The 14,185-nt window shown below is 37.3% G+C and overlaps 2 protein-coding genes and 2 non-coding genes across 10 annotated transcripts in view; 1 reads left to right on the top strand and 3 right to left on the bottom strand.

The window, feature by feature from the left end:
* Positions 1–222: 222 nt before the first annotated feature.
* On the bottom strand, positions 223–329 carry LOC120767116. The gene has a single exon (XR_005704662.1). It is a non-coding gene; the product is annotated as a U6 spliceosomal RNA (small nuclear RNA).
* Positions 330–3,153: 2,824 nt separating this feature from the next.
* The window catches only part of LOC120771882 (extended synaptotagmin-2-B), a 30,093-nt gene continuing 19,061 nt past the window's right edge, over positions 3,154–14,185 (bottom strand). For 5 of the 7 annotated variants that reach the window (XM_040100185.1, XM_040100177.1, XM_040100168.1 and 2 more), the window contains 6 exons: positions 13,200–13,297; positions 4,955–5,003; positions 4,717–4,893; positions 4,225–4,653; positions 3,663–4,151; positions 3,154–3,603 (listed from right to left, as the gene is read on the bottom strand). In XM_040100185.1, coding sequence (XP_039956119.1) covers positions 3,517–3,603; positions 3,663–4,151; positions 4,225–4,653; positions 4,717–4,893; positions 4,955–5,003; positions 13,200–13,297 — 1,329 coding nt within the window. In that variant the 3' untranslated portion in view covers positions 3,154–3,516. Of the gene's footprint in view, positions 3,604–3,662; positions 4,152–4,224; positions 4,654–4,716; positions 4,894–4,954; positions 5,004–10,508; positions 10,595–13,199; positions 13,298–14,185 lie in introns of all 7 variants that reach the window. The other 2 variants (XM_040100162.1, XM_040100152.1) reach the window with 2 other exon arrangements.
* Positions 7,061–7,167, bottom strand: LOC120767115. The gene has a single exon (XR_005704661.1). It is a non-coding gene; the product is annotated as a U6 spliceosomal RNA (small nuclear RNA).
* On the top strand, positions 7,903–10,306 carry LOC120771916. The gene is made up of 3 exons (XM_040100207.1): positions 7,903–8,245; positions 8,375–8,558; positions 10,049–10,306. Exons 1-3 carry the CDS (start codon positions 7,977–7,979, stop codon positions 10,196–10,198), a joined length of 603 nt encoding a protein of 200 aa, XP_039956141.1. The 5' UTR covers positions 7,903–7,976; the 3' UTR covers positions 10,199–10,306.

Here is a 14,185-nt window from a genome sequence, read left to right as displayed (position 1 = left end):
AAGCATCGCTATATATTCTCTGAAGAATCTTCTATACTATATCCAAGAAACTAAAATATTCCTTACACTTAACAGTTTAATTTTTTTGTGTATTAAAGTTACAGAGTCTAAAAAAAATTTCATATTTTTTCTGAAAAAAACTTAAAATTTATATGTGTGCAAACATATAAAAATTATATAATACTCAGAAAGTTAAACAAATATTGAACAAAAATTTCGCAAAAAAATGTGGAACGCTTCACGATTTTGCGTGTCATCCTTGCGCAGGGGCCATGCTAATCTTCTCTGTATCGTTCCAATTTTAGTATATGTTCTGCCGAAGCAAGAACAATTGTTTCCCTCATATTACGGTATTTGTACAAACAAAATTTCAAAAAAGCACATGCGAATTAAAGATAACAGATAAACGAACGAAATCACCGCATTCAGTGAGCTGACGAAAGTGAAAAGTGAGAACACTTACACTAGGGAACAGTTGATTTGGCTGTCGTAAACAGCTGCTGTGCAAGACAGTGCTGATTATAACGGATGATCCAAGTAGCGATACTTTTTTCAATAGCTTTTTTTTTTTTGACAGATTTCGCTGAGTCGTGTCAAGCTGTCATGTTATTTTTGTTAAATATTGTTTGGCATTTCCCCGTGGAAAGTCCGTTTACAAATCGTTCGACTTTATTACAAAAATTCTAGTTTTGTAAAAAATGTGTTTCGCGCGCTTCGCTCAACATATGGTTAACGTAATCGGCCTACTAATCATATTATTCGCAACACCAAAACCCATCTTGAGACCCGGCATACATTACTGCACAATATTCGACCAAATAGACCACGTCCAGTACGCGGTGAGGAAAATATAGCAGCCGTAGCTGAGACCGTAGAGAGTCGATGCAGCTTGTGTAAGAACTAAAGCCGCTGGATTTTCCCAAGCGTCATCGCTTGGCTCTAAAAGCTCTTGAAAAGTTGCTAGAAGATACACCGTTAGTATGGTCTGTAAACAAGCAATTGAAGGATAGTGTGCCACCTTCCCGTTAAAGAAAAGTCCGCTGCCGTTCAGACCAGTGGTGAGGCCAATATCACCCAGTTCCTCGCCGTTCTGCACAGTTGGGTCTCTCTTCGATGACAACATGGCGAATTGTGGGGTTAAATTTGGCTTTGCATCCGCACAAGACTGCGTTGGCATACTGATGCCGACAGACCATTTAAAGCGCTGTAGCTGTGCCGATGGGCGCAGGAAATGATGGAAATGATGGAAGCCCACGGCGATTTTCATCCAAAAATCACATTGGCTATGTCAACAAACAGAATTGTGGCTATTGGGTCGTGTGGTTCAGGTCCAAAAATTTAACGTTTTACTATATTTTTCATCCAAACATGGGCACATTGCGTTCAAAGTTTTGGGGCTCGTTGATTTCGAGAAATGGCCCAGTCATTTTCTTGCAAGATCATTTTATTTAACGCCTCTAGATTATATTCTCGGGGGGTACGTTAAATCAAAGGTTTATGCCAATCAACCAGCAACGCTCGAGAAGCTCGAAAACAACATTCAGCACCTCATAGCCGTAATTCCAGACGAAATGCTGCACAGTGTCATCGAAAATTGGCGGAAACGGATGGGTGAGATATGTAAAAGGTGCCGTGGTGGTCATTTGGCCGGCATTTCGTTCAAACCATTAATGACATAAAATTTTCGGCAAAACAAAAAATAAAACAAAACCCATTTTGACCAATTTTTACTGTTTTATTTGGACATCTTAACAACATGTCGTTCTTATTCGTAGCCACTTTTACTTTAATTGTTGGTTTTATGTGTTGGTTTATTTCCTAAATACAGTAAAATATTTTGGAGAATGCGCCAAGGTGACGTCAAGGTGACGTCTGCATATACAGAGACCTCCTTTATCATAACGTTATAGTATTTCGATTGCGAATATTTCCGGCAAGTTGAGGCAAAGTTAATGTTGTTACCTCCAATGCTTAGTTAGCTGAAATTTTTGGATTTCCAGGGTTATTCCCTCATGTTTATTGGATTGCTTTTACTTTCAATGCCTTTTTTTAGGGAATTAAGGAAGCTTTTTTTCAGAGAACACTTGCCAAGTGCCTTATACAAAATTATTCTTAAATAATTGTGGGTTCCGAAACTAAATTTTCGCCGCATCTTCTTTTATTAACATCGTCGACAAATGTTTAGTATGTGTATGGGTTTCATAGCTTGATAATTTCAATGGTGTGTGTAAGTTTACCCATTGTTGAACCCCAAACAAAATCGACAAGAAAAATATATGGAGAGTTCCATGAAAAGTTTGCCTCTTATAGAATTGAAAAGAAAGTTTGATTGAAGTTTACATGCCATCAGGCAATGGGTAAAGTATTTGGGAGTTGTATTTTTTCATCGATAACGACTGAGTAATTTATATCCAACCATGCCTCCGCCTGTTAACATTCGTCCTGATTATATGGAGAATGTTCTCTGTCGCTGTAAGAACAGCAATTATTTCTAGATACTAGAAGAGACAAGAACATTTGAGAGTAGTAGTACTAGTTTTACCTCAAAACTTTAAACATTTTTATTCAAACATACACATTTTAATATAATTTTATTTATTAATTTATTTGGCTTACATCCACTTTTAATTTTAGTTCACAATTATCGCCAGTTATTTAAATTTTTATTTAATTTCAGTAACAAACATTTAAAACATTACTTTCTGAAAATTTTGCGCATACATACATACACATTTATTTGATACATTCATATAGTATGTATACCCAAGAGATTGTGCTGAACAACGCAGTAGTGAAGAAGGCACATAGTAGTGTATATTTGTAAAAAATAATTAAATTTTAGTGAGGTTAGGCATTGATAGAGCAAATAATAAATTAAACAATTAATACGCAAAGCAATAATAGGAGTTGAATATTTACGTATATCGTTTAAATGTAGCTTATAAAATATTTAAAAATTTTTTGTAAATATAAGAATTATTAAAACAATATAATTTTTTTCGAATAATAATAAAAAATAATGAGTTCAGCGAGATTATTGTGGAAATAAAATAAATAAAATGTGAAAAAATTTTATTTAATAATTTTTATTTAATAAAATTTTTTTTAAATCGTTTTTTAAATGCATATTAGTTTATTTTTTTATATTTTATAAATAATAAAACTACACTTAGAGAAATAGAGTAGTAAAAACAAAAATAATGTTTTGTTTTGAAAAAAATTGTGATTTTACAGGTTGATCTTCGAAAGACCTATGCATACCTGTGTGTTAAAATATATATGTATAGAATTTTTTTTGATACAATAGGCACTACTGACAGCATAGTCGAGAAGTGCATCGAGTTTTTATGTAAAAAAAATCGACGAAGTAAGTTTGGAGAGGTGTAACTATATTTCAGCTAAAAGATGTATCTTGAAGCGCATTACCGAGCGGCGGTAACCTGGTACCGGCACTGCAAACCCGCTAATTCCAAACATATCGCCGCTACAAAGCATAATTTGCGCTAAACTTTGCGCTTAATCGTGTTTTATCTCCGGCTGCAGATCCATCCATGAGTTAATGCCATTACTAGATATCTCTGAATCATTCAGAGGAATTTTAAGCTAAAAAAAACAAAGAAAACTTTAGTTTTTTACTAACAGAAACTGCCATTTCCACTTACCATGCCCATAATGGGACTGCCGCCATAGAGGAAGCCCTTTTGCGAGCACACCGTCACCTCCAGTTCGGTTTGTGCGAGTTCAGCAGTCGAAATCAGATACTCAAATGTCGCCTCATAAACGGGATTGCAATTGTCCTTGATCACCATCGTTTTACGTTTCGATTCTTTGCTACGACCTGGCAGTAAATAGAGTTTTACATAGGGATCCGGTATGCTAGATGGATCACGTAATGGTAGATACATGATTTTATGCACCGTAACGGAGAGTTTTTGACGTTGTATACTATAGCGTATGGAAAGTTGTATGCGACCGAGACCAAATTCACCGGAGGAGGTGGTCATATCGGGCATACGATGTGTAAGCACCGCTTCGCCCGACTCGAGGGCAGCTGAATAAGGTGTGGCAGCGGGTGAGGCATTCATTGTTGCGACTTGCTCCTCGGCAATGGGCGATTCAACCGAAATGCGACTAGTTTGTGATTGCAGATCCTAAGCGTGGAAATTAAGAGAGAAGGCTCTATCAAATGTCACTTAAATTTGTTAATATATGTTGTGTATTTACCTTAGCGCTTTCCTGCGTGGGCGTTTTCAGCGAGCTCGAACGTGTTAGTGCTGCTGAAGAGTCTGGTGAACCAGTATTTTGCTCGGCCTCCTCTAGTATCTCGGCCGGTTTGAGTATGCGCAGCGACAGCGACATAATCAATTTCGATTCGGGTCCAGATTTCTGCAGTTGGAAAGGTTGTGACACCAACTCCATATTCTTTTTGGGTAGCAATAGACTTAGCGGATAAGTGTACTGGCCAATATCATTGCTAGTCTTCTGATCAACAATGCGTATTTGTAGCGACTCGTTTTCCGGATTGCTCACCAGAAAGGTGAAGCCCTGCTCCCACACCGGCGAATCATCACGCATAATCATGGCAGTTTGCTCTTTATGTTTGCCAACCATGGCAATTAGGTAAGGATCTGGTTTGGAGCTGGTGCGTGCTTGCTATTGCGTGGTAGTGTAGAAGATATATGTATATTTGAATAAAATTAAACCTGTTATTAATACCTTCAAGTTCTTGGCAGAATCTATGAAGACAGTCAGCAGTGCAGTGCTCATGGAAGTTACGCGCAACTGTTGGGTTTCCACTATCGCCGCTTGTAGATCGTTAGGTTCGGCAGTCAGTTTATACCATTGCATGCGTACATGTAAGAGACCATGTTTGGCGTCTTCCAATGTCAGCCACTGATAAATAAATAGTGTTGAAAAACTACAGAAACCAGGTACTATTTGTTAATATATTTACCGTATCTACTATGCCGCGCTTGATCACATTGAAAATCTCGATGGTGGCTCTAAAAGTTATACAAAATATTAGTGTCGACTATAATATATATTTTACAAGTTTTGAATGAACTCAAGAAATCAAACAAATCGTGTTAAAAACAATGAAACTCGCATAAAAAATGATCTTAATGGCAGAAAAGATAGTTTGGGCTCGTTGTAGTTAGTTTTTGAGAAACAATTTAACTCTGCCATCATTTTGTAATAAGAGGGCCTTGATGGTATAATAAAGAACATAATTCAGACAGCATTGTAGGTGAGAAAGCCACGATGTTGCCAAGTTTGCCGCAGATGGGAGAATATACCATATATTTCTAGCCAGAGTCCGTGACAGTAGGGATATAATAAAGATGAGAGACCATCTCTGGCGTGCATGTTAGGGAAGGCTTGAGTATTTTTTTTATAAATACCGAGGTAACACACAAAAAAGTGATTACATTTTATAATCAATATTATAACGAAGGATTATTTGTATGTACCATATACAAGTATCCATGTGACAATCAAGATTAGGGCCCCAGGAGGAGAATGGGGCCATGTGTGGAAGTTCAAGGAAGTGAAGAAAGTTATCTGAGTGCCATTCACTTGGGAGTGGCCAGAAACTATTCTTTTACATATGGCTCAAGCAGCTCACGACGTCCGGTCTTAGACTAAGTATCTTCTGGGTTGCCAAAAAGCATCCGTTGGAAGGCGGCTTAAAGTGAGAAGGCGAACTATCTCTCCCCAGAGTTGTGCGCTTGGTTTGGGACCCGCCAAGTAAAACACTACCAATGAAAATGATGAAGGAGAGAACCTGTTTTATATAAAATAAGAAAAATTGTATCCACAATTAGAATTACGTAACAATATGAATCAGGATTGTGATCGCGCAGAGCAAAAAACTTCGTTTAATCTACGAATGCCTCTTTATACCACATTAGAAAACAGCCAGAGTTAAAATAGACCCTCTGAATCACATGCTGAAGTTATCAATTCGATCTTTTTAAACTAGAAGAGGTCTTACTATCAACTGACTTTCACGAACTTGTCCCTTATTGAATACTGATCGTAGTCATTGGATTTTAGTAAGTAACTGCGGGCGTACGTCGATGACATCGATATCCGCGCCGTTAGTTCTGCTTTCTCCAAGTTGGATAAAGAAACTAACCAAATGGGTCTGTTAGTGAACGAGGGAAAGACTAAATATCTCCGGTCATTAAACAAATAGTCGTCGCATTCTCGACTTGGCTCCCGCGCTACTGTTGACAGTCATAACTTCGAAATCGGAGATTACTTCGTGTATTTTCGAACCAGCACTAACACCTCAGCCACGAAATACAACGCAGAATAACTCTTTCCAACATGAGAAGTAAGATCCCCTCTCGGCGAACAAAGACCACATTCTATAAGCCACTCATCATAACCGTTCTGCTATATGGTGCAGAGGCATGGACGATGACAATATCTGATGAGTCGATTTTACGAGTTTTCGAGAGAAGTTTTCTGCGGAAGATTTATGGTCCTTTGCGCATTGGCCTTCGATGTAACGATGAGCTGTACGAGATATACGACGACATTGACATAGTTCACCGAATCTAGACACAGCGGCTTGGGTAAAAGGCCCTGGATACACTTGCAATTTCGAATTGTAGCCAAACAGCGAACAGGAAGAACGATTGGGGCGCCATTGTAAACTCGACTATACCCGCGGAAGCGGCGTCTACGTCAATAAAGAAAAATTATGTATACATTTTTTTGTAGAATACTACGATGGAACACCCATATAAAACCGTCTCTTTGTTTGGACTAGGACATAGCACTTTCGCGGTAAAAATGTTTGAACACTTGAAGAGATCTTCTAAATAAATCATATAGTAAATTGGGAAAAACTTTCGGCAACTTAAAATATTTAAGCTATACAGTTATAAAGAGAAAATTGCTTTTTTGTTCGAAATAACACATCCCTAGTTTAAAAAATCAGATTTAACTTCGAAAAATTGCCAGGTTAGACTGTTTTTTCTTCTATGGATAATTTTTACTAATTTGATCACTATCTTATCTTCAATACTTTGTGAGCTCGGTTTGTCAAAAAAATGTGGAACGCTTCACGATTTTGCGTGTCATCCTTGCGCAGGGGCCATGCTAATCTTCTCTGTATCGTTCCAATTTTAGTATATGTTCTGCCGAAGCAAGAACAAATATAATTTATTTTAGTGAATATTTATATCTATCTTATGACGAAAAAGCACATGAGAATTACAGCTGTTCAGCGAAGAAGTGCATGAAAAATGCATGCACCGCTGCAATCGCTGCGATCTGGAACTGTGTTCGTCCTTTAGAGGGATGAGTTCGTTAGGTATAGCTAACGAACGAACAACAGGAAAAGTATGTATGTATGTATGTGCGTGTATGCCGAGATGAATGTCGCTAGGTAAAGCAATACGTATGTATGTATATAAATCCGATACTTAAGGGATGTTAGTTATTACATGCTACTCACTTAGTAAATAAATTTAAAAATATTATTTTACATTTATGATTGACTTGTAGCGGCATATACTTGAATGCATATCCAGTACAAAACCTAGATATCCATTAACAAATACAAATCTGGTGTCCTTGACACTGGTTTCCAGGTAGCGCTTAGCATAGCTACAAAATATCACATACTAGATACATACACACATCACTTAATGGACTAAGCGACTACTTAAAATACGTACATATGTACATCAAAGCCCCTAGATACCTGCCCGTAGAGACAAGGTAACAAAACCACCTGAGCAACAACATAAACAAGCCATAAGCCCTCACTCACTTTCAACCGCATATTTGTTTAGTAAGTGTCTACAGCTAATGCTTAGTTAAGATATTCTACACACAGTTGATTTACTACACAGCAAACACACCAACATTTAGGGTGTTAAGCGGCACTTAATCCATCGTGTCAACATAACCACAACAACGCACTTCATCTCAAGAGTCAAGAAGAACAACACTTCGTAATGATTTCGCGACGCGATAAGCTTTTGAACTTGCCTTGGGCTCAACAACGTTACGAGCATCATCGTGCCAATCTCCGTTCAGCCAAACCGGCCATCGATATGCGTGCGCCCCCCATTTATTCGCACGTCATACTCAAGCCGAAGAAGGTGCAAAACGAGAGGGAGCGCCTGCAACGTATTGAGGTAGAGAATGTGCGACTTTTGCAGAAATTGGGTGATATTATGAAGACGAAGCGTATGTCGGATTTGTGGTTGGCACCGCGACCCAAGTGAGTAGCGGTTTTGTTGTATAGGACTTTCAAATATTATAGCCTATATCATTGTAGAAACTAGTGAGCTTTTATATTTTTTAAATTTGTATGAGTTTTCTATATACTACTTCCACTTTCTTTGTGCAGTTTCTTGAATCGCGAAAAACTATTTGAAACACGCCCATATTCGAGTTTACCGAAACTGATTACCATCTATGGACCAACATCTCCAGAACTTGCGACGAAACCGCCAGTTGCTTTGAAGTCACCGACTTCGAAACTAGCGCATCGATGCCCAACTTGTAGCGGTAGACCCGAGCGTACGCAAGTGGTAAGTGAAAAAAATATAAGATAAGAATGCAGAAGAACTTTGAAGCTGATGAAAGATTAGCAACTATATAATTGAAAAAGTCAAAAATCGAAAGTTCTAAGTCTTCACAGCCTTGTGTGAACTTTTTTAAGAGTAATTGATAAGATAAGACGAATTGAAGTGGCCCGACAGAAAGTATAACGTTGACTTAATGAATTTCTGTCAGTGTGAGCATAAAGCTTCTAAATCCTAGTTGGACCGCAGAAGGGTGTAAAATCTTTTTATTTTCATTAAGTTCGAACATTCTGACCTTTAACTTTTAAAATATTGGTTATCGAAAAAGTCTTTTCGCTTTTCTAATCAAACTCCAAATTTTTTTTTTTACATGTATAATGAACCTCAATGAACCAAGTATGTACCATTTTAGTAAACCATTTTTGCCATTTCTCCGCTAGATACATTATTCCAGCAGTGTATAATTTTTTTGGTTTCTCGGTGATAAACTCCGACAAGTAATTTTCACAAGCTTCTCTTGAAGCCAACTTTACTCCATTAAGGAAGTTCTGCATTGACCGAAACAAATAGTAGTCCGATGGTGCAAGACCAGAGCTATATGGTGGATGCATCAAGACTTCCCAGCCAAGCTCTCCCAGTTTTTGACGAGTCATCAAAGATGTGTGTGGTCTAGCGTTGTCCTGATGGAAGACGAAGCCCTTTCTGTTGGTCAGTTCTGGCCCTCTTTTTTGATTGCTTGCTTCAATCTCATCAGTTATTGACAGTAAAATGTAGAATCAATCAGTCGACCAGGCTGGAGTAGCTCACAGTGGATGATTCCTTTCCAATCCCACCAAACACTCAGCATAACTTTTCGTGGCGTTAATCGTGGCTTTACGACCGTTTGTTGAGCTTCACCACACTTGGACAAAGACCTTTTTCGCACATGATTGTCGTATTTGATCCACTTTTCGTCTCCTGTTAATTCGGTCCATTGAATTTTTTAAAGATATGTGGTACCCAAACATCCAGCTTCTTTTTGTAGCCAGCCTTTTTTAAACGGTTCTAAACCGTTTGATGATGAATGTTAAGTTCCTTAGCGATGTCATGGCTACTTATGTGACGGTCCTGGTCAAATTTTTCCATAACTTCATCGACTTTTTCAACGATAGGTCGAGCAGAGCGAGGTGCATTTTTCACATCGAAATTTCCAGAACGGAAGCGAGCGAACCATTGTTGTGCTAAACGAATTGATACAGCAACGTCCCCGTAAGTTTCACAAATTTCATTGGTGGCTTGCGTGGCATTTTTCCCTTTCGACATCTATTGACAAAATACGAAAATACTTTTTCGACTATCCGATATTTTACCATCATTATAGGTACCACAACGAACCAGCGTTCTAAGCTGTCCAAGTGAGATCCTTATTAGGAACGACCTTTTAAACAACCTAACCTAATCTAGCCTGCTAACGCTTTCTTCAACACTTATAAATATTATTCTAACTTTATTTCAAGGTCATTCCCGAAAAACGTATCCCCTGGGAGCCGCCACGTGTCTCACGAAATGTGCAAACTGAAAAGAATTGTACAACGAAACGTTGCTTGCATTGTGGACACCCTAAGAAAGCGCTTGAGATGAGGGTGGATGCAAAGGAGGAAAATTAATGAAATGGCTAGAAAAGATTGAGAATAGAAAGAAATAGTATATTAAAAGAACGAGCTAGCGGTTTGGAAAGAATAATGAGAATAAATGCATATAATTTTTGGATTATGGTCAAGCATAAACTCAAAATCATTGAAATAAAATTAAAAAAAAAATCGAAAATCAACTGAGAACTGAATTGATTCATTAAACGAAATAAAACACCAATAACATAACAAAATTTTGTAACATTTTGAGTTTTGCGCTTCTATTGTGAAAATCTAACGTTATAAATTACTTAGAGAGCATTTAGGTGCATAAGTAATTGCCAACCTGCCAAGTGATTCATCATCGCCGGTGCGATCCCAATCATACAGTCTAAACACCAAGAAGGTATGTTGCGTCACCTCAACCACAGCCTGCTCGTTCGGTAGTTGAGGGTGATGGAGTGGTTATAATTACGGTTAGTGCCATAATTTTACGTGGTTGGAGAGAGCAAAAGAGAAATACGAGAGAGAGAGAGAGAGAGGGACATAGAAGAACAAAAGCCAAATAAAAACTTTTAATATAACTCGCTGAATTGCTTTTACAAAGTCTAAACACAATACTGCATGTACCGTTATACAAAAGTATACCGTTAAATATATAACTAACAATATTTGCATAATTGCTCTACCAACTCTTGCTACTTGTGGCGCCATTTACATAATTAAATGAGTATAAAATAAAATTTTCGTACAAAGTTCAGCCAGCAAAGAACTCTACCAAAATTAAAGAGTGTATTTTTGTATACTACTTTCATTGCTGTGACTACTGCGGGCAAACGAACATGTGCTTAGTTACATAGTATAGGATGAAGTTTTTTTGTTTGTTTACTTTATTATACAAATTCATGCAATTTTGGGTTCGAGCTGAGACACAGAAAGGTCGGTTGTCATGCTAAATACATACATATATGTTTGCTGGGAGTATTTGTAGTGTGTATGTTGGAATACAGGAATTGAAGGAAAAGTGTGTTTTTAGCTAAGTCAAAAACCATTATTTGAAAAAACTCAAGAGTTTTAAACTCCAGTGGTTTCCTCAGAGCAATTTCAGTTTACTTCAAAATATTTGTTCAAGATTCTGGCCTTAGTGATTAGTCAAGTCACGCTCCCAATCTCCGCGGCTACAGTGGTGAAAGTGGGAATTTTCCTGAGTCTAGTTGCCCTAATTTGCAGAATTTAGAAGTAACTGTAGTATGAGTGTGGATCCAAGGAAAGTATTTTGTATTACGAGGAAATGAGGATTGCACTGTGACCTAAGATCTATTGTGCCCTCTGCTAAGTCACAACGACTCACCTAGCCCCAGAAAATTGATAAATTCCAATATACTGCTAGGAGCTATTGAGGTGGTGTGATCCCAATTTTGAAACCTGGATCCAAGAGCTTTTATCCTGCGTCAACAGCCAGCTGTGCAGTCAATTAGCGGTGTTCCGGAATTTCAGACTCCAAGTCGCAGAACCGGCAATTCGCGAAAGAAGCTAAGCTCATGTTATATAAGTGCTTCTTGAGTTTACAAGCAGTCTGACTTTTCCCTTGGGTTGTTGATTACAAAATTAAACCTTTTAAGGTTGTAAGTGGACAAGCTCATCAGCCAGTTCATTCCCGGCTACATCCTTGAGACCTGGCACCCAAATAAGGTGCACTTGGTTACGATCTGATAGACTATTCAGTCGATCTATACACTCCTGCATCAATAGCGATTTGATCTCGTATGCTGAAATCGCTTTGAGTGCCACTTGGCTATCGCTTGGTATAGTTATACCTTCATTGCGATAGTTGCGTTGGAGGTTTAACTCTACGCACTGACCGAAAGTTCTCTGCTTGGAATATGCTCGGAAAACTACCCATAGGTTTTGAGAGTTTTGTGCGTGGTTCTGCGAGCTCTACGTCAATTCCCTCCGACGTTTTCGAGCCGTTGGTGTACCACTTGATTGTACTGTACCTGAGCAGTAGCTACTAAGGGTAACTTTAAACTTCTTCTATCTGATACCGCTATCCCTTGGTAGAAGAGCCACTAAGGTCCTTCTTGAGTTGAGATTATATTACCTTACTTCTGCCAAAACCTTCTGCTGTCATTTGAAGCAGTGTGTGTACTATACTTTATCTTTGCAGAAAGCATTTAAATAACTACATGGGGACTGTTGTATAGAGAAAATAATGAGGACCTGTCAGTTTTTGCATTTTTAGGATCTTTTTTGTCCTGCTAAATCCGTCACCGATTTGTTTTATAACTCTTCTCTAGTTTGGACTGTAGGTTGAAGGGTATGAGAGTGTCGTCTCATGACTTTATTGTACCGTAGGAGGATAGAGTCATGTGTAGAAGTTCACGCAAGTGAGGAAAGTTCTCCGAGCGCCGTTCACTTGGGATTGACCAAAAACAATTTTTTAACATATGGCTCAAGGAGCTCACGACTTCTGGTCTTAGACCAAGTATCCTCTGGGTAGCCAAAGAACATCCGTTTGAAGGCGAGCTAAAGTGAGAAGGCAAACCATCACTACTCAGGGTTGTATGTTGAGTTTGGGACCCGCCACGTAAAAAACACCCCAAATGAAAAGGAAACAACAACCTCCGCTGCTATAAACTCGGCTAAAACCGCTGTGTCTACGTCAATAAAGAAGAAGATTGCACCGTATTGTTAAAGGTATCACAAAATGCCGATTAATATGGTAAGATCTCCTACCGCCTGACTTAAAATAAATAATTTTTATAATAATAACGGAACATTTAAATAAAACAAAGCAAAGTTTAACAAAACAAAATCAAATTTAGGAAACAAAAACTTAAAAAAAAACTCAGTATAATAAGCATCTTTATACAAAAACTGGTTAGTAAGGAACATTTAGCTATTTTGGAACCAAATTAAATTGGAAAATAAGAAGCACAGCAAATGAAATCAAAATAAAGCAAATAACAGTATAACGGTATAACGAAAGAAACGCAAAAAACATAAAACAAAATTCTATTAAAGGCGATTAGCAAACCTGCCCAGAAAATCATCGTTCGGACTACCGGGAATATCTGAATCCCACAGATGAAAGACGGCCTTCAGATCCAAAGTGCCGTCAGCAAAAGCAGGGGCCTACAAAAACATATGTTTGTGTAAAAATGGCATAAAGTCGGAAGCATTTTCACGGGGCACGCATTACAGTGCCTCTTCGTTGGCAAGTACTTCGTGTTAATTAGAGTTGAAGTGACACCAAACACAAAAGGTAACAAGGTAACGGAGTTTTGTACAAAAAGTGTTGGAAAACGGCATGCAAAGACTGTTTACGGTAGTTTTCGGGTAAGAGGCATAGAAATTCTTTAATTGAAGTGTAAAAATAAATAAAATTAAAAACACGCACAGCGACTTAGCGCTGAAGCAAGCTAGCGAACTACTCACGTTACTAACGGTAAACACGCATCGACACTTACATGTGTGGGCGTTTGTGGAGCCAACGGGGTATGGGTGATATGGTAATAATGGTATATGGTATGTGTGTAGGTATATATGAGTTTGTCGTGCTAAAGTGACCTTTATTTTAATAAAAATGCGTGAAGTTGAATGAGTTGTGAGTAGATTCTGTTTATTTATTCTTTTTTAAATTTTCAATTATAATTTTTTCAATTTAACGTGCTATATTTTTGATAAAAAAATTTATTCTTTTTTTTTTTTATGTTTAATATTTTTATTTTTTTTTTTTGTAGAATTAAAAATTTTTGTTTTGTAAAATTTCATTTCGTTTTATTTGTTTTTTTTTACAAAAATTATTTATTTATAATTTATTTATTTTTTATTATGTATGTATATATATATATTTTTTTTAGGCTTAATATTTCTATTTTTTTATTTCTGTAGAATTAAAAAATTTTGTTTTGTATAATTCCATTTCGTTTTATTCGTTTTTTTTTTTACAAAAAATTATTTATTTATAATTTATTTATATTTTTTTTATTATGTATGTACATATATATATATTTTTTTTTA

Source organism: Bactrocera tryoni, chromosome 1 (assembly GCF_016617805.1).
Source record: "Bactrocera tryoni isolate S06 chromosome 1, CSIRO_BtryS06_freeze2, whole genome shotgun sequence".
In the NCBI taxonomy this organism is placed as follows: Eukaryota; Metazoa; Arthropoda; class Insecta; order Diptera; family Tephritidae; genus Bactrocera; species Bactrocera tryoni.
Note: the sequence above shows the minus strand (reverse complement) of the source record. Positions and strands in the feature narration are given on the sequence as shown.